The sequence below is a fragment of the Rattus norvegicus genome, chromosome 5 (genome assembly GCF_021556685.1).
Source record: "Rattus norvegicus strain SHRSP/BbbUtx chromosome 5, alternate assembly SHRSP_T2T, whole genome shotgun sequence".
NCBI classification, from domain to species: Eukaryota; Metazoa; Chordata; class Mammalia; order Rodentia; family Muridae; genus Rattus; species Rattus norvegicus.
In genome coordinates this window covers 107067391-107092761 of record NC_141538.1, presented here as the reverse complement: position 1 = coordinate 107092761, position 25371 = coordinate 107067391, and the positions used below count along the sequence as shown (strand labels likewise).

The 25371-nt window shown below is 45.5% G+C and overlaps 1 protein-coding gene across 1 annotated transcript in view; it reads right to left on the bottom strand.

Moving 5' to 3' along the window:
* Positions 1–25371, bottom strand: part of Acer2 (alkaline ceramidase 2) — a 45019-nt gene that overhangs the window by 8401 nt on the left and 11247 nt on the right. Inside the window, 4 exon segments of the mRNA NM_001107943.3 lie at positions 939–1076; positions 13846–13983; positions 22805–22946; positions 23656–23770. Coding sequence (NP_001101413.1) covers positions 939–1076; positions 13846–13983; positions 22805–22946; positions 23656–23770 — 533 coding nt within the window.

Genomic DNA, 25371 nt, shown 5'->3' with positions numbered 1-25371 from the left:
CCTCTCAGGTGCTGAGGTGTCAGGTGTGAGCCACCATACCTAGTTCACACTGGCACCCGCGGGTCTCCCTTGGATGCTGCGAATCTACCAGAACATGAGACAACCATTTATCTTGCTCCCTGCCACCTTTTGTATTTAGCAGTCAGGAGAACAGAGACAGACACTGCTTTGTCCTGGCTCAGAAGCTGAAGCAGTTCCTAGGAAGAAAGCTACTCCCCCAACCCCACTGTCTCCAGTTTTGCTAGAGTTTGAGGCCAAGGGCTGCAGGCTGAGCAGACCCCTGAGCCACAGCTCCCCACCCCCTCCCTTGCTTCCTCCCCTTCCTGGGCCTGGATTCTGTCTGTGATTTTGTAACCTCCACTTTCTTTCCTTTGAACTTTAGAGCCATTCCCAGGCTTCCCAAAACAGAGATGCTCTATTCCCTCACGATCAAGCAGTGTGAGCGGTGCCCAACAGCAGACTTCAGTCCCCTAGGCTTTATCTGTAGCTGTAAAAGGAACAGGTATGACTGTCCCTAGGTGACCTGGAGAGTCCAAGCTTTCACCTGGCCTCGAGTGCTCTGAGGGCGTGGTTCCGCTGAGAACCAGCCTGTCCTCACATCACATAGGCTCCCCTTCCCCCACTACCCTTCCCTTCCCCACCACCCTTCCAGACCCGGGAGCTCAGGTTGCTGACTTGGTTTTCAGGCTCCTTGTACAATCAAGGAGCTGCCAACCCGCTGTGCAGCATAACAATTAGGTCTTTAGGAGGGTTCATTCTGGCTAAACCAGCTCCCAGGAGCCATTCTCATACTCCACCTTACTTCTTGTTCCTAAAATGTGTGACTTAGGAGAGGGAGGGAAAGAAGGATCAGCTCTGGGTCCCTCCCCTGCACCTGCCTTCGCTCCTGGCAGGAGCACTTGGCCAGCAGCAGCGAGCACCCCAGCGCCGGAGCTTACCACACGCAGTGCAGGTAGGGAAAGTGAAAGGAGGACAGCAGCTCACAGAAGGCTCGGTCACTGATCCAGCAGAAGAGAGCCAGAGTCCACCAAAGGCCAGAGAAGAGGCCCAGCTTAAACACACGCACATTGTCACACCTGAGGAGGAGAGTGAGAGAAAGTTAGGTCTGGTCTCCACGGGGTTTGCTGGCCACCTCCCCGGGTCTCCAAAACTTCCCATCTGCTCCAGCTGACGGCTTTGGCCTCATACTGAAGACAGCCTCATAGGTGTAAATATGACATGTATGCACGTGACTCCAAAACCCTTTCCACACAGCCCTGGCTCCAGATGCATAGAACCACCTACCTACCATCCGAAAGGCTACCCTGATGTCTAATGCAGATGCAAAACGTGGACGATCAACTAGTTTTTCCTCCTGCCTACAGACTCCATATCCAATTTCTTAGCTTTTCTTTCAGAATCCATCCCAAACCTGCCCTCTGGTCATGTGGGCCCAGGTCCCCTTCACCTCCTCCTCCCTCATACACTCTCCCCTTTGACCTTGTAGTCAACTGGCAACGCTCTACGCCAAGGTGTGTATGTGTGTGTGTGTGTGTGTGTGTGTGTGTGTGTGTGTGTGTGTGTGTGTGTGTGAAAGAGAGAGAGAGAGAGAGAGAGAGAGAGAAGGAAGAAGAGGAGGAGGAGGAAGGAGAGGGAGGGGGAGGGGACAGGGAGAAACACAGCATTCAGAGTGGCCACAAGACCCCATGTGTGGGCTAACCCCCCCCCCTTTCTTTTTTCCATTTTCTCTATATACTTCGATCCCCACTACCTTTGCTCAAACTATGGTAGATCTATTCTGTACCTCAAACACCCCAGGCCTTAGCATGAATAGGCCCTTCAGCCTTCCTACTTGCTTTGCCTCTGACTGGAGTGTTCTGCCCTCACATAGCCATGTGGTTCATCGGTCTTCAAGTGTCTGCCAAGCATCACTCAGTAAGCCTGTGTTGATTAGAATGAGACCGGCTCATTGAATGAACACTTGGTCCCCAGTTGGTGGTGCTGTTTGGGGAGTTTAGAAGTTGTGCCCTGATAGAGGAAGTGTGTCACTGGAGAGTTTAAAGATTAATGTCATTTTAAGTTTGCTCTCCCTGCCTCCTGTGAGCTCTGACCTTGCCACCAAGCTTCCTACCATAATGATAATGGACTCTTATGCTTTAGAACTGTAAGCCTTAGGGCTGGAGAGAAGGCTCAGCGGTTAAGAGCACTGACTGCTCTTCCAGAGGTCCTGAGTTCAATTCCCAGCAACCACATGGTGGCTCACAACCATCTGTAATGAAGTCTGATGCCCTCTTCTGGCCTGTAGGTGCACATGCAGGCAGAAAGCTGCATGATGTATACATAATAAATAAATAGATATTTAAAAAAAAAAAAAAGAGCTGTAAGCCTCAACATACCCTTCCTTCTGTAAGTTGCCTTGGCTTTCCACACACTGACAGTATGACCCTATTGCTAAGGACAACACATACATGACTCACAGAACACAGACAAGTCAAGCTGGTGCCTACCTAGAGCCTCACTCCCATGACTAATATTCATGGTACCGCATGCTAGAGAGATAAACACCAACCCAATTATAAACCATTCAATTGCTGAGTCTGCCATGGCTCTGGTAGGGACCGAATGACCTGGTAGGAACCAGGCCAGCAGACATGAGCCTCCCGAAGTGTCAGATGACTGCTGTGGGCATAAGGTTTGTTTGTATAATAATGCAAATATTTTCACACCCCTTCAAGGAATGTCCTCTCTGTTAATAGTAATGACTCTGTGATAATCAGAGACATGAGTCAGGGAGGCGAGGTGTGGCTAATGTCTCAGCAAAAATGGTAAATGCTGGGACCTTCAGGACAGCCCAGGACAGGCTGTGGAAAGAACTCTAAAAACATGGGCTCAAAAATATATAATTTATCAACTGCGCAAAACTGTAAGAAAAGGCTGCAATATGAATTGTCTGAGGGGCTTCACAGATGTAAAGGAACAGAGGCAGCTGCACTGTGAGCCAACGTGTCAGAAAGATAAAAGGACGGAGATAAAGAGATTCAGGGAGTGGTGACCAGAAGGGCCGCCCAGTTGGAGTTCAGAACAGCCCAGATGGAACACAGTAAATAGTAAGTAATACTGCGGGGTTATCCATAGGAAGATAGAGTCTAACAGTATGGCGGGCAGGCAGCTGCACAGCTATCGGGCTGTCAAGGGTTTATTGTGAATATAAAAGCTGTGAGTAAGTCCTTCGTCTGGGGACTCAATAACCAAAGGCAGGCTACAAACTCTAGCCAGGGTTCTGACAATTTCTACAACATAACGCAGAGCAGAACACAGCAGTCTAGAAAGCCACCTCAGATGAACATAGGCTGCCAGCTCAGGCCCACGATTTGACTTCAAGTGTTTGTTTACACAGCTCCCAGACAGCCCTTCCTCAGAACTCCTCTCCAACTTGAGGCTGGCTAGCCCTCGGCAGGAATCTACATGAATGACCTGTCTGTAAGATATGCTGGTGTAATTGTTATCGATCAGGTACATCCAGGTGAAGGACCTTAGGGGCTTGCACCAGTCTTACACCGACCTGCCTTGGGTCAAGGATAGGCCAGGTTCCAGCTTCCCGCCTTGGGTATAGGCTAGGTCAAGTTCCATTCTCCACCCACAGGAACATTCTTGAGTAGAAAATTCTCAGGATATATTGACTGATGCTTGCTAGCCAACAGATTTAAAAGTCAATATATCTAACCAATAAGTTTGAACTGCAACCTTGCTGATGTAACCTGTGCCCCTAAAATGTATAAAAATTGCTTGTAATAGCCATTCTGGGTCGCCTTCTAGTCACTTGCCTTGAGGGACTGATTGAGGATTGACCCTAATACACCAGAAAATAAACCTCTTGCTTTTGCATCGATCTGCGTCTCAGTGTCTTGATCGTGAGTATCTTGAAGTAAGTACCACTGACCGAGGGGTTGGGATCTTACACAGGGACAATCGAAAGGGACTCCAAGACAATGTTAACAATCAGGTATCTTCACAGTCAACTCCTAGAGACCTGGTGACAATAGGACACCTCACCACTAGCTGCCCAGAGGTAACACATTATTGCCCGTCACATGTCCTCTTGCACAAGTACATATGCCAAGGCCCTGATTAAAAGCCATGTTTTCCCTTTCCCCATCCCTCCTTCCTTCTTCCCCCTCCCTTCCCCCACCTCCCCTGGCAGCCTCTGTACCTCTTCCTCTTAATAAACCTCCTACATGAGATCTGATGCTCAGTGTGACTTTGTCTAACTCACCACCCAGTTCCATCAGTAATAGTGGCACGAGGAATATGGAGTAACCACCCAGTATCTGACCCACCCCCTGAGATGGAGCCCACAGCCAACACTGCTTAGATAGCCAAGAACCTGAGACTACATTGCCCAAGGACCTAGGGGAAAACCAAATACTACTTTTCTGCTAAAGGAACGAAGCAATAAAATGACTCCTAGCTGCTATACTCATAGACTCCATGCCCTGCTTAGCCATCATCAGAGAAGCTTCCTCATGCAGCAAGGCAAAGACTCCCAGGTACAAGACCCACAGGCAGACGACAGGCAGAGATTGGGAGACCCTGGAACACTCAGCCCTAAGAAGGATGTCTCTATCCAATCTCTCCCCTCAGGGTGCAGGGAACTAACTCTGGAAGAGGAGACAGAAAGTATGAGGGCCAGAACACGACCAGAGCACATCTGAGCTCACAGAGGCTGTGGCAGCAGCATGGACAGGGCCCACCCCAGAGGCTGTGGCAGCATGGACAGGGCCCACCCCAGAGGCTGTGGCAGCATGGACAGGGCCCACCCCAGAGGCTGTGGCAGCATGTACAGGGCCCACCCCAGAGGCTGTGGCAGCAGCATGTACAGGGCCCACCCCAGAGGCTGCCCCAGAGGCTGTGGCAGCAGCATATACAGGGCCCACCCCAGAGGCTGTGGCAGCACATACAGGACCCACCCCAGAGGCTGTGGCAGCACATACAGGACCCACCCCATAGGCTGTGGCAGCACATACAGGACCCACCCCAGAGGCTGTGGCAGCACATACAGGGCCCACCCCAGAGGCTGTGGCAGCAGCACGTACAGGGCCCACCCCAGAGGCTGTGGCAGCAGCACGTACAGGGCCCACCCCAGAGGCTGTGGCAGCAGCATGTACAGGGCCCACCCCAGACGGGGTCCTAGAGCTGAAGTAAGCACACACCCCCATCCCTAACCCAAAAGCTATCTCCAACTGATAGCCACTTCCATTGAGTTGTATTGAGGTTTTGGCTTGTAGCTTTGTTGTTGTTGTTGATGTTGTTGTTGCTGTTGCTGTTGCTTGTTTGAGAAAGAACTTAAAGTTAGGTGGGTGGGGGTGAGGAGAGGATCTGGAAACATTGAGAAGGAAAAGAACATGATCAAAACAATAAACTTAAATTTAAAAATAGTTTTAAAGATAAGAAAAAACTAAAAAAGAAAGAAAAGAAAAATTAGTCTTTCTCCAAGGGAGTCTCACTGGGGGACACAAACTACTCTTAAGGGGGAGTCCCATGCCCAGCCATAGATCCCAATACAAAACAAACCCAAACACATCTTTGCAGGTCCTTTGTCCATAGTGCTAAGTTGGGGCATTTCTTCCTTACAGATCCTTTGTATACGCCATATAGCATCCAGCTTGGGGCTTACATGGTAGTCCCGTGAGAACATGTGTGAGTCTCTGCATCTCTGAATTTCTTGTGCCTTTTCTTTGGCTCTTTTTCTTGTTTGGCTGTTTTGTCATATTCCAATTTCTTTGTTTTTCACTTATCTTATTGGTTTTTAAATTTTATATATTTTATATTTTTTTAAATTTTATGTACTGGGGTTGGGGATTTAGCTCAGTGGTAGAGCGCTTGCCTAGGAAGCGCAAGGCCCTGGGTTCAGTCCCCAGCTCCGAAAAACAGAACCAAAAGAAAAAAAATTTATGTACTAAAATAACATTCCTTAGATATCTGTTTTATAACAAGAAACAGAAAGGACATGGATCTGACTGGGAGGGGACCTGGGAGGAGCGAAGGGAGGGGAAACTAATCAGAATATACGGTAGAAAACAACTGTCTATTTTCAATAAGGAAAAAGATAAGTTGCTGCTGTGTGGTGTTTTATCACAGCAACAGAAAGATAATACAGAGCCCTTTCCGGAGCACAATTTTTTAATAATTCAAAAAGCCATCACCTCCAAAGACCCTTCCTCCTTCTGGGAGGAGGGGATGGACGGTTAGATTTTGGGTTTTGGTTTTTCAAGACACGGTTTCTCTGTGTATCTATGGCTATCCTAGAACTCTCTCTATAGACCAGGCTGGCCTCAAACTCTCTGAGCTCTGTAGGCACAATGTTACTGTGAGCTGTGTAAAGTTTATCCTTGTGTTATTCAAACGCTGGTTTCCCTGCCCTTACAACTTGTTTCAATCTCGATTAACACTTATGTTAAGAATCACTTTTCTAATTTGTGTAAACAATCCTCATCATTTATTCTCTGCCTTCTCAATAAAAGCTGGAAAAGCCAATGATCAGGCAATAGAGAGAATAGGGCGGGACTTGGTCAGCCAGGGGAGGAGGCGGAGGAAGAGAGAAGTCTCCATGGGGAAGGGGTCTGGAGAGACATCAAGGCAGAGCACACCTGATGCCCAGTGGGCCAGAACAATACAACAATGCAAATATCTCAGGGATTTTGGCTGGGAAGTAGCCAGATTGGATCATAGGATTAGAATAGAATTATAATCCTAGTTATTTTACTGTAAGTTGAATATAAATCTTGGTCTTTCTGTGTCTTTACTGGGGAACTAGCTAGGATTTTTTTTTAATTAAAGCTGCTGCATTAGCTACAGATTACATTTATATTAAAATTACCATTACAGAGATCCTCCTGCCTCTGCCTCCTGAGTGCTGGGATCAAAGGTGTGTGCTACCTGACCCATTCCTCCTCTAATCTAACCTGTCACATCTTCTATTTGCTGTTCTCCCATTGACACTTAAGCTGTTCTCCAGTGTCCTCAGCACTAGAACAGCACTGGGCGTAGTTTCATTCGCTGAATGAAAATAAGCATTCTTAACCCACATTGAAGAATGTTCTCCTGAAACAAGTCCTACGTGTAGTGGGTTGGCCTGGGGCTGCTTGTGTTCTGATGCTAATATTGGGCCCCCAAAACTTGGAGAAGTCCTAAGTGACCCTGCCCCCAAGTTATTTCTGATTGGTAAATAAAGATGACATATAGGTGAGCTTTAGGATTCCCGGGCTTAGGGTCGGAGAACCATAAGAAGAAAGAAGAAGGTGCAGGAGGAGGAAGGGGAAGCTGCCTGCCATGGGTTAGAAGTCAAGAAAGCATGGCCCCAAGGGGTGGCCAACTGGAGTTAAGAGCAGCTCAGATGAAACACAGTAAGTAATAACTCAAGGTTACGGATAGAAAGTGGATTCTAATAACATAGAGGGTAGGTATCTGCCCAGCTCTTATGCCATTTAAGGTTTATTGTAAATATGAAGGTCGTGTGTGTCTTTTATCCAGAAACTAAATGGCAAAGGCTGGGTAGAACCCCGAGATGGGATTAAATAATTTCCACAACACTACTGGTTGCCCAAAACCTGCAACAGTTTTTGCCTTGATACAGAACTGGTCCTAGAGTGGAGGACGGCATCCATGCCTGGGGAAAATTCCCGTGAACCCACTGACAGCTGGGAGCTAAACAGGTTCAAACCTCTCTTCCGGGACCGTTTTCCTCAGTAGACTGCTCCTGAGTCAGTTATGGTCTTGCAGGGGCCTACTCATCCAAGGAAAGGCTTAGCTCATATATTTACTGAGCAAACGGACAGACGTCAAAGGCCCAGCGTGCTTTGAACATTCCCACTGCCTTGTAGAAACATAAGCAAAAGAGTAAAATGGAGTGACAGCAGGCTCTGCTTAAAAACAAAACACCAAAAATGTTCTCTTACAGGAAGGTTGAAGGCCACTTTGAAAAGTCCTTCTGAAAGAACAAATAGAGGTCCAAGACACATAAAAACCAGTAACTTCATCTGACCCTGTTTGCTCCCTTTTGTGGTAACAAAAACATCAGGACCAAAATCAGTTTGGGGAGGGAAGGGTTATCGAACCTTATAACCCAGGTCACAAGCTACCATAGAGGGAAACCAAGGCAGGAAGTCAAAGCAAACCTCTGGAGGCAGAAACTAAACAGAGACTGTAGAGGAAGCTTGTTTTTTATGGCTTGTCCCTTCCTAGGACTGGCACTGCTCAAAGTAGGCTGGGCCCTCCCGTGTCAATCAATCAAGAAAATGGCCCCAGAGACTTGCCTACGGGCCAATGTGATGGAAGCATTTTCCACGGGTTTCCGTCTTCTCCCATGATTCCAGTTGGTGTCAACTTGACAAAAAAACGTAGTAACAAACCATCACTGTAACAAGATACCTGAGACAAGTGACTGAAAAGAGAAAGAGGAATACTGACTCATGGTTTAAGAGGTTTCAGGCCATGGCCACCTGACCTTGGCTCGTCAGGGCAGGGAGAATGAGGCCAGGCAAAGCTGCTTACTTCATGATTGCCAAGAAGCAAAGAGAGAACAGATAGAGTCCCAAAATACACGGTGGCTCACAATGGTCTATAACTCCAGTTCCAGGGGATCTAACACCTTCTTCTGGTCTCTGGTCTCTGAAGGCATCAGGCTTGTAAGTACATGCATGTGGCACACAGGCATACATGCAGGCAAAATACAGAGAGAGGGAAAGAGAGACAGAGACAGAGAGACAGAGAGACAGAGACAGAGAGACAGAGACAGACAGAGACAGAGAGAAAGTGACAGAGACAGAGAAAGAGCGTGTGCATAAGGCAGGTGTGGTAGTACAAGCTTTTTTTTTTTTCTTTGGTTCTGTTTTTCCGGAGCTGGGGACCGAACCCAGGGCCTTGCGCTTCCTAGGCAAGCGCTCTACCACTGAGCTAAGTCCCCAACCCCGTAGTACAAGCTTTTAATCCCAGCACTTGGAAGGCAGAGGCAGATTGATCGTTATAAGTTCAAGGCCAGCCTGCTCTAAATAGTAAGTTCTAGTAAGCCAGAGCTACCTACTGAGACCCTATCAAAACAGAACAAAAACCACTCAAGTTCTGTGAGTAAACCAAGGCTCTCAAAGAGTGTCTAGCCTGAGCCCACCCTCTCCTCCTCAGGCCTGGATTCCAATACTTCCTGAACCGAACCCTCTGAATGGCTATCTGTTCATATTGCGTCCTCTCGGTGAACAATGTGGTTCTTCTTCACAGCAACTCTGCAAGCTGAAACAGTGTATTATTTGTGCGAGCATTTTTCGCTTCATGTCTGGAGGTGAATGGCAGTTAAGAACTATACCTGTCTGTTCACCAATGCCTACTACCTAACCTGTCCCAGAGCAGGGGATCAATGATTCTTGCTGATGAATCAATAAATAGAGCACAGGCAATTTCAGCTGGACTCCAGTGGTTTGGATAGACTTGCATTGTGTTTGTTCAATGCTGTTTGTTTCTGTTGCTGTTGAAATACGTCATGCAGTCCACGCTGGCTTCAAAGCCAGTGTGTAGCCTCCCAGTCTTACCTCCCAAGTACTCACAGGTAATCTCAAAGATTAAAGACTAGGCTATATAATAAAGTGTGACCAAGGGTCAGGAGAAGGAAGAAACTGGAAAGAAGGAAGGAAGAATAAGGAAGGGAATCTTAAAAAGGGGGTTGGGGGATAAGTCAGATGTGGTGATGTAAGCCTTTGATCCCAGCACTTAGGAGACAGAGGCAGTACCTCTGAGTTCAAGTCTGCCCTGGTCTACAAAACCAGTTCTAGGACAGCCAGGACTACATCATTACTTTTATAAAAAGTTTCCTTGAACGCCCAATCCAATTAAATTTAGAAATTTTGGCTGAAGGAACACAGAGCAATATGGCTGAGACATAGTGGGAGGAGTGTCAGGGAAACCAGAGTGCCAGTCGGGGTCACTGGGGGTTGGCAGAGCTGAGGGAAGTCAGTGGAGAGCCAGGAGCCCAGGGCAGTGCCTGTGTCTCCCTTTGTGCATCCCTGAGGATGCAGGTCCTACTCAGGATGCTTGCTTGGGTCAGCTCAGGACTGCCCAGAACCTGGCTCCATGGAGTTCCAGTCTCATTGTCAGGGCTCTCATCAGAACACCAATGTGAGGTCAAGTTTCAGAAGGAAACAAGCAGTGTACAACTGATTTATGCAACAAGGACCAGACTTCCTTATTACAAACCCCTGAGAGCAGCACCCACTATTTCTTCTCTTACCGAACCTTTATTGGTTGGGGGTGGGAGTGCTTTGTTTTGCATTTGAAACAGAGCCTCACTCTGTAGCCCTGCTGGTTGTCCTGAAATTCCCTATACACACCAAGCTGACCTTGAACTCACAAAGATTTTCCTGTCTTTGCCTCCTTGGTGTTGGGATTAAAGGCATGTACTATCATACCCAGCCCCCTTGATTGTATTCTTAAGGTATTTTTAAGAATAAAATAGCCATCTGGCCTCAGTGGGAGAGGATGTACCTAGTCCTGTAGTGACTTGAGGTGCCAGGGTAGGTTGATACCCAGAGGGGACCTCCCCTTCTCAGAGATGAAGGGGGCGAGGTGGGGTGTGGGGCAAGCCATCTGAAAGGGGGCCTGGGAGGAAAGATGAGAGCTGCAATCAGGATGTAAAGTGAATAAATTAATTAGTTAATGGGGAAAATGAACAAAATAATCATTCTTAGAATCAGAATGATTCTAAGATATGTTTTAGAATATCATTTAAAAATGTTCAGGTGTGGGGGCTCAGCAGTTAAGAGCATTGACTGCTCTTGCAGAGGTCCTGAGTTCAATTCCCAGCAACCACATGGTGGCTCACAACCATCTCTAATAGGATCCGATGTCCTCTCCCGGTGTTATCTGAAGATAGCTAGCTACAGTACAGTGTGCTCACATACATTAAATAAATAAACAAACAAATAAATCTTTTAAAAAACATTTAGGTGTATCTACTTTATGAGTATGAGCATTTTGCCTACGTGTATATATGTGCACCTGTGCATGCCTCAGTGAGCAAAGACTCCTGAAGACATGTGGGGGATCAAAACACAGCCCTCTGTCAGAGCTGAGCCTCTCCAGCCGCCAGGAAATGTTGAGGTTTTTTGTTTGTTTGTCTTTAGATTTGTTTATTTATGTAAGTACACTGTTACTCTTCAGATGCACCAGAAGAGGGCATCAGATCCCGTTATAGATGGTGGTGAACCACCATGTGGTTGCTGGGATTTGAACTCAGGACCTCTGCAAGAGCAGTCAGTGCTCTTAACCACTGAGCCATCTCACCAGTCTGGGAAAACTTGTTGTTTTTAAAGTATTTTAAATGCAAGAGAGTCTCTTAGCAACGTGATTTAAATATCCCCAAGTTCAGCACATCAGGTCATGACCCTGAATCAGAATAAACTTTCGTTTTCTCCTGGTGAGAGAAGATTCAGAACTGACACTGAAACTCTAAAGGCCAGACATGCTTCAGGAAGGAAGGCTAGAGACAAGCAGAGCGATAAAACACACTCCTTCCTCTTTGTCCCCTAGGCAGAGCCAGGCACAATGAGACAGGCTGGCTTGGCATGACATCATGCCATGTGAAAACAAACAGGGAAGATACTGGAAGGAAGGCACAGAGTGCCAAGGGCGTCCTTTTTCTGGGAACCTTTCCTTTCCTTTTCCTTACTGGGATTTGGGCGATAACTGAGTTACAGCAGGGAACAGAAAGACCTGAGCCCTGTCCACACAGTGTCCCTCTGTCCCTCCGTGTCAGCAGAAGTCAAACCACACAAATTACTTTCTAATCATGGTGGCAGTGAGTGCTGTAAAGAAGGGCGATAGGACCATATCTAAATGACTGAGACCCAAGCTAGAGGACCAGCAACAGTTAATCACACGGAGAATCAGAAAGGGGAAAGTGTGAGCACAGGCCTGGAGCCAGAGGGAGTTGGGTTCAAGTGAAGACACAGAAGTCAGAATGGTGGAAAACAGACAGAAGGGGGCGCTTCCTCTCTCTCTCTCTCTCTCTCTCTCTCTCTCTCTCTCTCTCTCTCTCTCTCTCTCTCTGATGGAGGAGTGGGGGAGGGGGCTGAACAACCACAACACGTTCAACTTATGGGGGCAGCAGAGATGTGTGTATGAAAGACTTTGAATTTATGGGACTTGTCATGCAAACAAGGAGAACAATGGCTGAGACCAGAGGAGATGTTCTGGGAGAGATTGCTTCTGACTCGGACATCTGGACTTAGCACACCTGGAAACACTCCAGAGAAAACTAGGGATAAAAAAGACAGGTGAGGAATCTGGCTTTGTCAACCTGAACTCTCAATGCCTAAGACTGCTATAGGAGTCAGGTAAGCAGCTAAGTAGATTAGGTACTGGAGATAAGAAAGACGGCATAAACCCGGTGCGGTGGCAAACACCTTCAATCCCAGGAGGCAGAGGAAGGCCTACAGAGCAAGTTCCAGGACACATGATGGCTCGCAACCAACTTTAACTCCAGTTCCAAGGAATCTGATACCTTCTTCTTGTCTCCTAAGTATCGGCATGCGAATGGTATATAGACATACATCCAGACAAAGCACCCATACACATAAAATATTGTTTTGGTTTTTTTTTTTATTTTTAAAAAGTCACTCATGGGCACCCATTTCACACTTCTAATCCCAGCCCTAAGGAAGAGTGGGAAGGTCAGTGTGAGTGAGCCTGGCCAGCCTCAGCGACACAGCACGAACAGATTTCAAAAAGTTGAGACATCCAGTGTTCATAGTCAGAGAAGTATGAATTCAAATACACTTTTAAAGTAATCACAACGGAAACAAAGCTTTCGGTTTTGCACAGTGACAGCAGTGATTATATGTATTTTGTAGCTAGAAGATACACACACACAACCTAAAAGAAAATATTTGAGGATTTTTTTTCATTTTTTATTTTGTGTGTGTGAATTTTGCTTGAATGTATGTGTTGTGTGCCTGCCTGGTACTTGCTGAGGTCAGAAGAGGGTGATGGATACTTGAGAGCCATCATTCAGATGCTGGGAACAAGACCAAGTACCCCTGGAAGGGCAACAAGTGCTCTTAACCTCAGAGCCGTATCTCCAGGTCCCACAAAATGTTTCTGGAAGGCTGGAGAGATGCTTTATAGGTGAAGAACACTTACTGCTCTTCTAGAGGACCCAGATCTGGTCTGAGCACACATGTGAGGCGGCTTACAACTCCAGTCCAGGGGATCACACTACTCTTCTGATTTCTGTGGACTCCTACATGCTCATGGTGTGATACGGTCAGGCACATACATATACACACGAAATAAAATATACAGATTTAAAAATATATTTTAGGGGCTGGAGAGATGGCTCAGCGGTTAAGAGCACTGACTGTTCTTCCAGAGGTCCTGAGTTCAAATCCCAGCAACCACATGGTGGCTCACAACCATCTGCAATGGGATCTGATGCCCTCTTCTGGTCTATCTGAAGACAGTGACAATGTACTCATATACACAAAACAAATAAATCTTTAAAAAAAAAATATTTTAGGGGGATGAGGAGATGGGATGGGGGATCCGGAGGGGAAACCAGGTAAGGGGATAACATTTGAAATGTAAATAAAAATAACCAATAAAAAGTATTTTAAAAATACAAAAATTGGGGTTGGGGATTTAGCTCAGTGGTAGAGCGCTTGCCTAGCGCTCGGTCCCCAGCTCCGAAAAAAAAAAAAGAAAAAAATACAAAAATCAATCTTTTTTAAAAATGTATTTCCGCAGATGAACCTGAAGCCTCCATCTACAGCTTCCCAGAAGAAAATGGTTACCCGGGCAACAAAAGACAGGAAGAATGGTACCCACCTCTTCAGCTCTGCAATGAGCAGCGCAGTGCACGGAACCCCCAGAATCATCAGAGAGATATTGTTGATAGCAGGCTTGACAAACGCCAGGCATGTTGTAACTGCAGACAGGACACACACCACTGCCTTGAACCTGCCCCTAGTCGGTGGAAGTAAAGAAAATCCATTAACAAAGGCAATCATGCTTGTTAGTTTAACATGCTCACCCAACCTCATGCTGAGGATTCGAACCCAAGGCCTAGAGCGCGCTCCCATTGCTTGTCACTATCGGTGAGGTGCAGCCAGCACTATTTGTACAAACGGAGGAGAACCTCAACACCAATGGTTCCCAACCTTCCCAATGCTTCAACCCTTTAATACAGTTCCTCACGGTGTGGTGACGCCTGACCATAAAATTATTTCGTTGCTACTCTATAACTGTAAGTTTGCTACTGTAATGAATCATAATATAAATATATCTGATATGCAGGGTATCGGATATGTGACTGGGTCATGACTTTTAGGTTGAGAACCACTGTTCTACACTAAGTACTATTCGGTCACAGAAGAGCCAGATCTAAAAGCCATCCTCTCTGCTTCTAGGAGCTGACTGCTGGGAAATCAAAGACTTTGAAAACATTTAGCTGGGAAAATGGTTAAGCCACAATCAACCTAAGTCTCTAGGGAGGCAATGATTTCCCTGCTCTTGTCTTTCTGTGTTTTACCAGATCTTGTGCAGGATTTGATAACCCCTTTCTGTATAAACCAGACACAGTAGCATAGGACTATAATCCCAGAACTTGGAAAGTAAAGGCAGGAGGACCAGGAGATCAAGACCAGCCTCAACTACTTAACATCTGTCTCGAAATAAAAATTTGTTTTTCTGGAAAGGCCCTGAGGCAGTTTAGATTTTGCAGACCCTAAATTCTTTGCTGCAGCTACTCAACTCTGCCTTTATAAAGATAAGTTCAGGAACGTGCATGCCTATGTGCTCATAAAACGTCACAGAATCCATTTAGCACCAAGTAGTTCTGCCAGGTCAATATGTATGGCTTTTATGACACACAAGAGACCAATAATAAAGAATAAACATTACTACTTTAAAAGAAAAAAATTCCTGTGTGCCCAGCCTGCACAACTAAAGTTTTTGTGAAAAAAAAAATCAAATAAGATATTTCCTGGCAACATGTAGGTTTAGCATGAACTGGAAGTTTGTCTTGACAAGATTTTAACTTGATAGATGATTGGCACTCTCCTCACAGCCTTCGGGGGAGTGGAGCCAGCCAGAAGCAGCGACGTGATCCTGAGCACACTTCTTCCTCTCTCCAGGGACCCTGTTTCCTGATCTATAGAGCAAAAAGGCCCTGGCCTAGCCACTCTCAGAGGCCTTATCCAGGGCTTAAATTAAGGAGCACATGATTTTCCTGTACTTTCTGTTATTTGTCACTAGCAGAATTTGTTTTGGCCAAGAGCCCCGGAACAGGTCACAGTTAGGAAAGGGATTGGAATGAAGTTCTATTATAAAGAACTCAAAGAGCATTGACCCTTCCAAATACAGATTTATCTTCGAAAGAGGAAAGACATTTATCATCAAGGCACAGGAAATCATTGATCAAGCTGCCAACCTTCTGACTGGAATGAGCAGGCTTTGTAGCCCTGAACCAGAGGGGAATGGCTGTATGTGAAAGGAAGCCAGCAGCAAATGACCAGGAGATTCTTTTCAGCTACCGGAAGCAAGGCTGCCTGTCCAGCCTGAGAACAACCCGACCAGCACCAGGCACATGGCCTCTGGGGCAACTCTCCCTGCAAGCTCTTGACGCACCAAGGCTAGCTAGTAGGGTATTTTGCTGGTCCCTTTCTGATCCCTCTCCTCTTTTCTCTTTGTCACAGCACAAGCCCATGTGTTTCCCTAGCCTCTCACCATACAGCATGCCTGTATGTTGCTTTTCCCTTTGCACTTCATCGTAAGTGCTTCTTTACTAGGAAATATTATTCTCTCTCTCACACACACACACACACACACACACACACCACACACACACACATATACACACACACCACACACACACACACCCTTCATAGAGATAAAGCTGACTTAGTATAGTGCTTCCCTAGCATGCACAAAGCCCCAGGGTCCGTCCCTTACACCTCAAAACCTGGGTGTGGCTGTGCACATTTGTGATCCTAGTACATGAAAGGAAGAGGCAGGAGGATTAGAGAGCCAAAGTCAGCCTCAGCTAGCAAGCTTGCAGTCAGCCTGGGACACATGAAACCTTAGTTCAAAAAGAAAGAAAAGATGGATGGATGGATGGATGGATGGATGGATGGATGGATGGATGGATGGATGAAGGAAGGAGGAAGAAAGATAGAAAGAGAAGGAAAGGGGAGAGAGGAAGGGGAGGGGAGAGGAGGGGAGAAAATAAAATTTCTAGGTATATCACCTTGCATACGCAGTGGAATGGAAGCTTCAAGCACAGGTTGCAAAGAAGAATACAGTAATTAAAAGCATAGATATTTCAGATGGACAGGCAGACTCACAAATCCACTGTCCAATGGCTGTAAGACCTTCATAAGAAGCTTAACTCTTCTAGACATCCCCACTAGAACTGAACCACTAATGCCTGGGACACTCTTGAGAGCACTTAATACAGAGTCCCAGGAGCCAGTAAGAAAAAAAGACTATGTTAATAACATCACTATTGTTTAGCAATAGTCTGAGCATTTCAGAGGCTGAGGCAGGAGGATTGCTTTGAGTTGAGGCTAACTCCACTCAGAGTGCTACTATGTCTCAAAATGAAATAGAGCAAAGCAAATAAGACAGAAAAGAAAACGTTATTGCTGATCATATCTTCTGAGGGAGAGCAGGCTGGACAGCCACTGCAATTCCCCCAAGGCATACTCCTGCCAAACAGTACAAAGGCTCATGCTTTAGGAGGCAGGCGCAGACACCTCCCAACACTGGGTCCAGAGGGAGTGGAGGAATGTGCTGGACAGCGAGGACATCCTGTGCACGCATACAATTTTGCAACCAGTCGAAGTAAACAGAGGTCACACAGCCAGCAGAAAGCCAGCCAGCCCAGCATACTCGAGCAAGAGTCACCAGAGGCCTTCGGTATTAGAGTTATTTCCAGGATTGAGAGGGCCCTGACGGTATGGGTGATGACAGGTGGTCCCTACAGCCCAGAGTCCCGTGTGAGAGCTCACAGTGACTGAATTCTTAGTACCCCCTCCTTCAACACAAATCCAGAAATCCAACTTCCTGGCCATTAATAATAAAGAAGCTGCAACTGTTACCATTTTTAAAAGGAGGTTTAGGGGGTTGGGGATATAGCTCAGTGGTAGAGCGCTTGCCTAGAAAGTGCAAGGCCCTGGGTTCGGTCCTCAGCTGGGGGTGGGGGGGTGCAGTTAACTGATCCTGTTTTTTTTTCTTTTATATTTAGTACTTGATGTCACCTTTATTCCTGTAAAGTGAGACAGAGTTTATGAATGATAAAACCATATCTGTAAATTCTGAGATGTCCCTTTAGATGGTTGGGTCTCAGTAGTTTCAACCACCAGAAAGCAAACAGCTACTTAAAGCAGCCAGCCCTTGCTAGCTATGGTGCTCCAGCATCTGGCCCGGGAAGGGCCTCAGGGAGCTCGTCCAGGGAGCACCAAGGGCCAGACAGTTTAAGCTTCTAGCCTTCCATGTGCTCAGACAGGCAGGGCCTAGCCTGCTCCCTGGCCACTTAAGATACTAAAATGAAGTGGACTCCAAAATGAAGGCTGGCTGTAGGTTCTGCAAGAATGAATCATATCAGTACATGTGAGGGTTATGGGGAAGCATATTCCATTAGCCTATAGTAACCACCACCACCCCTGTTTGCTTACTTTGTCTGAAAATAAAAATCTAAAACTGTGAGTAGTTGAGTGTATATTCTGAAGAGTCCTAGGATTTCTAAGTAAAATGAGACTGAGTCTTTTCCTAACTTATCATATTGGTATAATGAACATTAACTTTCTATAGTGTTATCTTTTATTCTGTTTAGTTTTTGTCAAATAGACTCATCTGAGAAGAGGGAACCTTAGCTGAGAAGGTAAACCCATCCAATTGGTCGGTAGCCATCTTTGGAAGCATTTTCTTTTTTTTTTTTTTTTGGTTCTTTTTTTTCGGAGCTGGGGACTGAACCCAGGGCCTTGTGCTTCCTAGGTAAGCGCTCTACCACTGAGCTAAATCCCCAGCCCCGGAAGCATTTTCTTGATTAATGATTGATGGGATGCTGGGCAGGGGCTGCTGGGAGGTCTAAGTTAGGTAGTTTGCTGTGAACCTGGGGAGCAGGCCAGTAAGCAGCATTTCACCACAGTCTCTGTTCAGCCTGGAGTTCCTGCTCTGACTTCCTTTCATGATAGAATACAAGCATAACAGGGGGGAGGGGGGAGCCTGTCCCCAAGTTGCTTTTAGTTATGGTGTTTATCACAACACCAGAAACCTAATTAGGGCATCTTGTAAATGTATGCCCAGATTTCTGTTTTGTAGAAGCTTCTAGCACTTACTAAGTCCTCATTCTCTGAGAAGCAAGATTCTATATATACCTTTTAATTTCACCTTCTCTTCAAAAACAATTATTTTTTGTAGTGCTAGAACTTGAACTCAAAGCATTAGGCATGCTACAAAAGGGCTCTGTAATGAACTATACTCACACTCAGCTCTCATTTTTCTCTGATCTCCTTAGATAGGGGTGTGTGTGTGTGTGTGTGTGTGTGTGTGTGTGTGTGTGCTCTCCACACACACATGAGTTCTTGCACAAATGTGCCTGTGCCTTGGTTTGTGTATGAACTGTATATCTTCTTGTCTCCAGTGCCGGGATTACTGATAAAAATTCTCAAGGCTGGCCTGCTGCAGAACAGTCATCCTAAGAAGCCTCCATGAATGGCTGACATTCTTGCCTCCAGTCACTGGGAGGCTGAAGACGGGCAGATAAGGATGAGCCTCTTGCTTGCTCTCCCTTGCTGTGTGTTCTTCAAGTTTTCCCTTGCTTTGTCCAAGGCAGAGCTGTTCCACTGTGTGCCACATGGAACCATGAGAGCCGAGGGACAGAACTCCTATGTTGCTCAGCGTGGTGCAAAGTGTGTGCCCCGGGGGCATTCACAGATCAGGAAATAGCAAGCCAGGTTGGTCATCCAGGTCCTAAACACCAACAGCAGGAAAACAGCCGCACAGTCAGGAGACAGGACATGTGGTTCTCAGCCTCCAGATGACCCTCTCCACACCCAGGCTCAGTGCTCACTCACATGTCACAAGCTCCCTAGGGTGATACTTCACAGGGCTGTGATGGACAGTCCCATGTAGGTCCCTCACACCGTTTTCATTGTTAAGTTAATAGGCTTCAATCACCAACATCAGTACCCCATATCCCTTTCTCCTGTTTAAACATTCCCCACTTCTACTCTGTGAAATGAAGAGAGAAAAATGGTACCTATAATTACTAGAATAAAAAAACTGCTTCATGGAATTTCAAACCAGGACTACAGGATGCCACAAATAGAGAAAACCCTAATTATCATTTCTTCAATTTCTCACTTGGATCCCAACCAAGATCTGAAAGAAGAGTTCGTAGGGAAAAGTGGTTCCTTGGTGCAGAAACTAACATGCACCAGAATGTGTAAGGGACTGCTGAAGTTCTGAGTGTGTGGATATTGACGATGTAAGCATTGTCAAGATAAGGACCACAATGCCTCAGACTCATAGGAATGGCAAAGCCTTCTCATGGTCTGTGTGTGGATATTGACAGTGTGTGCGGAAAAAATTCACAGAGGCTTCCTCCTCTCTATAATTATAGCCTGAGACTGATTCTGTGCAAGGACCTCCTGCCAAGATTAACTAAACCTGCCTCCTGCTTTAGCTGTATAAAATATTCCTGTCTTCTGCTTCAGCTGTATACAGTAACTCTGGCTCCTGCTTCAGATATATGCAGTAATCCTGCCAACTTCTTCAGCTGGATACAATAACCCTGCCTCCTGCTTCAGCTGTATAGAGTAACCATGACTTATCTATTCGGATGTATACAGTAACCCTGCCTCCTGCTTCAGATGTATACAGTAACTCTGGCTCCTGCTTAAGTTATACAGTAACTCTGCCTCCTACTTCAGCTGTATACAGTAACCTTGACTTATCTATTTACCTGTATAATAGTAACCCTGCCTCCTGTTTCAGCTGTATACAGTAATCTGACTCATCTATTCAGATGTAGACAGGAAAGGCACTCAATTTCCAAGTTGCTACTACTATTGGTGTACTCCATCAGACCCATGATCACTGGATCCCAACTTTTCTGTCTATCATTTCTTTACACCATTATTGCACCCATTAGGTCAACCCCTAAGCCTTGCAGAGTGCAACATCAGAGGTGACTGACTGATAGGCACCTCAGGAGCTGGTGGGTAAAACTAAAAGTCATCACCTACAAAACCACCTCGTGACCTTGCCTCATGCCCTTGATCCCTAACCCTGCACTTAGGTGGCTTCTCCTAAGATGAATCAAGTTTTAACCCCGTGGTTACCATAGTAACATGGACACATTTTAGAGCGTATTTCTGGGGTTGGGCATGTAGTTAAGTGACAGAGCATATGTAAGGACCAGAGTTCAATTCCCAGTAACAGACAGACAGACAGAGACAGAAAGAAGACAGGAAAGAAAGAAGAAATGAGGAGATCTTAGAGTATACTTTTCTCTTTTATTTAGAAGGCAAAATAAAGGTCTACCAATTTGCTTTCTCTTCTTTTTTATAAATAACATAGATCTCTTAAGGATAATTCTAAATCTAGATGATACTCAGAAATAATGCTATTCAAGTCCTATTTCGAAGGATAAAGATTAATTCACTTAAAGAGTATTTTCTCCCTATTCCAATTAAAGATTAATCTTTCATACTAAAATCAACAGTGCTCCTTGTATCTAAATTACATCAACTAGTTCAGATTAATGATAAGCATAGATATCTCTGGGCCTGGCACAGTGGTTCATGCCTTTCATTCCAGCCCTCAAGAAACTCTGTGGGTTCAAACTAGCCTGGTCTACAAAGTGAGTTCCAGGCCAGCCAAGACCCTGTCTGAGGGTCGGGGGTTGGGGGAGCTAATGGCAGCCAATGGTTGTTGTCACCAGAGTACCAAATGTTTGAACATATATGAAAACACAAATCAAGCAAGCCAGGCACAGTGGTACATGCTTGTAAGTCACACACATTAGGAGGGGGAGGCAGGAAGATTCTGCACAAGCGTCAGCTCAGCTACCTAATTAGTTCTAGTCTAGGCCAGGACTGCATGAGACCCTGACTCAAAACCAGGAGGGCTGGAGAGATGCTCAGTGGTCGGTCACGAGTGCATATTGCTCTTACAAAGGATCCAAATTCAGTACCCAGCACCCACATCAGGAAGTTCACAATGGAACTCTAGTTCCGGGGAAGCTGACATCTTCTTGACTCCACAAGCTGCATGCACACATGTACACTCCCACAGACAAACATACACGTTATTAAAAATAAAGTAAATCCTTTCTAAAAGGACAATATCTGTCTGCTCTTCCCGAGAACCCAGTTCTATTCCCAGCACTCATGTAGTACCTCACAGCCATCTGTGACTCCAGTTTCAGAGGACCAATGCCCTCTGCTGGCCTATGAGGGCAATGCATGCTCATGGTACACAGACATGCACATAGGCAAAAACACCCGTACACATAAAGTAAAAATAAATACAACTTTAATTTTTTTAAATAAAAACAAATATCTGTTCATTTAATACATGTATATAAATCTCTACGTGATTGATCCTAAAAGTGGGATATCATACACACACTCAATTGTACCATGTGTTTTCTGTAGCCAGTATTTTCCACAAATATCCCTCCCATTCAGGATTCAAAAAAAAAAATCAAATTTTTTTCTATATTTACTTTATCTTTAATTACATGTTTGGGTGTGTGTACATGTGTGCAGGTGCTCACGGAGGCCAGAGATGTTGGACCCCTAGGGATGGAGTTACAGGCAATTGTGAACAGCCTGATAGGGATTGATCTGCCCTGGACGACATGCTAGCAGGAAACCAAAGGACTTTGAAATACCATCTGACCATCTGTACTGGCTGGTTTTGTGTATCAACTTGACACAAGCTGGAGTTATCACAGAAAAAGGAGCCTCAGTTGTGGAAATGCCCTGAAATCCAGTTGTAAGGCATTTTCTCAATTAGCGATCGAGCGGGGAGGACCTAGCCCATTATGGGTGGTGCTGTCCCTGGGCTGGTGGTCTTGGGTTCTACAAGAGAGCAAGCTGAGCAAGCCAGGGGAAGCAAGCCAGTAAGGAACATCCCTCCATGGCCTCTGCATCAGCTCCTGCTTCCTGACTTGCTTGAGTTCCAGTCCTGACTTCCTTTGGTGATGAATGGCATCGTGAAAGTGTGAGCTGAATAAACCAAGCTGCTTCTTGGTCACCATGTTTGTGCAGGAATAGAAACCCTGACTAAGACACCACCCAAGGGCTGGAGAGATGGCTCAGTGGTTAAGAGCACCAATTGCTCTTCCAGAGGTCCTGAGTTCAAATCCCAGTAACCACATGGTGGCTCACGACCATCCGTAATGAGATCTGATGCCCTCTTCTGGTGTGTCTGAAGACAGCTACAATGTACTGATATATAACAAATAAATAAATCTTAAAAGAAAAAGAAAAGAAATACCATCCAAAAACTTCTCTTCCACTGGAAGTGTTTTCACACAAATCAGATCAGAGTTTTTGTCCCTACCATGATATAAGTTCCTTCTCCAAGCATTTCTTCTTTTATCTGTCAGCTCAGCAGTCTTGTCAGATTATTAAACTGGTAGACTGTATGAGGAGCTCGGCAGCAGCCAAGCTCAGTCAGGCAGTGACCTGCTTGATGAGTGCGTTACACTGGCAACTTGACAGTGTGTTACACTGATAGCCACATCTAGCAAACAGCTGTAGCAACAGCTTACCTGTCATTCCGAAAGATCTTTGGTAAATACCTCCTGGGAAACCACATGGCCAAAGCACACATCAGAACCCAAAGAATGGCAAGTTCATCAAGCATCTGACCCAGGAAACTAAGAGTTGCATGGAAGTAGACAGATCCGATTCCTAGAAATAATCACAACCAAACAAGATTAATGCACAACAGACTCACTGCTTCACTTCTCTAGGAGCTATCGGAATCACCAGATCACTCTCAAGAAAGAAAAAAGAAATGAAGGAAGGCAGGAAGGCAGGCAGGCAGCAGGCAGACAGACTCACAGGATCCATGCAGACCTAGAGACTAAAAGAAGGGTTTCAAGTTGGGCTCAAACGTCAGCACCGTCACCACAGTAAGGATTCCACAGCAAAGCACACTCTGTTTCCATCCTCTGAACCTTCAAGATAACAAACAGGCAGTAAATAAAACTCGGCACTATCTCTCTGTTAAGAATTCCCAAACTGCTGGAGAGGAAATGGAAATCACACAAGTATTTCACAGAACAATGAGGGACCAAACGTCTAAATATTTTTCTTTAAGTCCTCTGGAGCCACATCGCATCAAACTTCAATTGTTTCAGAAGTTCTTCAGAAGTTCTCAGAAAGCCACGCTAACACTGGCACGTCACCAGTGGCTGCCCCACAGATGCTGAGATGTGATAGTTACAAGCAAGCTTGCTATCAAGCCGGCACTCAAGAGGTTCTTTTGGTGTCAAGGGATCAATGGCTAAGACGTCAGAGCTAACTTTGGTTTACAAAACATTGTGTTCAGAGTGGACAGGAAATATGGGGTCCCACTTCCTCCCTTTCAGTCCCGTTCCCACGTGACTCCACTTACCCACTACAACTAGGAGAGTCCATATTAAATAGATGCCGCTGTTGAAGCACGTGGCGTACTGGCGGAACAAGCACATGCAGATGGGCGGTAAAATGAAAAACAGGACGTTGCTGATCTGGAGGAGAGAGAAACATGAAAGATGAGTATTAAGTAAAAGCATAAAGAAGTAAAGCTGCTTGTTCCGGGTGTGTCCTTGGCAAACCAGGGTGAATGTGGCCTTGTATCTTGTGCAAGTTCTGCACTTTTTAATTGCAGACACAGAGCACGCACAGGACCGGGGCTGGGGGAGGGGGGAGGGGGGATGACCCGGATAACACCGGGACTTAGAACATCTTAAAGACCAGGAACAAACAGTCTCCTTGCTGCCTCTTTTGATGGTAGGAGCAATTGTAAAAGCACCATTGAGGTTAGAGGTGTACCTCAGTGATAGAGCTCTGGTCTAGCATCAACCCCTGGGGTCAGCCCACCGGGGAAGGGGAGGCGGTGCTGGGGAGGAGGTTACATTCATACTACTCTTCTGAATCAACAACTGTTGCTTTCCACACGGGGAAAGTGCTTTTGCTATCCTGTCAGTTTCCTTGTCCAACTTCTTTCCGGCTTTAAAATCATTTTGCCAGGCAGGGTGATGCCAGCACTCAGACTGAGGCAGGAGGATCAAGAGTTCCAGGATAGATTCAACCACATAAGGAACCTGGGCAAGAGGTGAAACCTGCCACTATCCCCATCCCCCACCCGACCCCCAGGTTCCAAAAACAGGAGAAAAAAATGTATTTTAACTTGAAAATTTTCTTTGTACTTAAACCTATTATGTCTCCAAGAAGCACTCAACTCTTTAAAAAGTAATGTTTTATCTAATGATCTGAATATGATCTGACTATGTAATCACTATTTAAATATTATTAGCTTAGGAAGATAGCTTGTGCCTATATCCCAACTAAAGGACTATGAATTTGATTAGTTGAATTTAGGCAACCAAAAATAAATGAATGAATAAATAGATAAATAAGCCATGGGATAGAGAGATGGCTAAGCAATTAGGAGCACAGGATACTCTTCCAGACCTGGGTTTGATTCCCAGAACCGGTGATAAGGTTCACAACTTTAACTCCAGTTCCAAGAGTTACAGTGCCCTCTTCTGGCATCCACAGGCAGTGCTCGTAATGCTGTGCACTGCCATACATGTGGGCAAAATACCATTACATATAAAATAAGAATAAATATATTTTTAAAAATACAGTAAATCAATGAAAGAAACATATTACAAATATTTAAAGTAAAATATTTTATTATATTTAAATATAAAATATAATTAATATAAAATATTTTATAATATTTTTCCTTTATCATGAAATAGTATACATTTGGTTCGGAGTAAGCCTTTTAAACCCAATGTAAATTTCACACATAGAGCAAGTCTCAGTTTTTAGCCGCATCTCCTGTGTTGGAAGCCACACTGTAAAGCACAGTTCCACCTCACTCGAAGTTTTAAGGGCTGGGACTATATTCAGTTGTAGGATGTGTGTCTTGCATTTGTGAGGCCCTGGCTTCAATCCACAGAATCACCACAAATAGTAAAATAAAATAAATGAATAAATAAAAAAGGAAGGGAGCAGGAGGGTGGAAAGACAGACAGAAAGGCGGGAGACAGCAGCATAGGGGCCGTGCCCTCCACAGATGACAAATCTGCTGGCTCCTCACCTTGCATTTCCAGAGCTG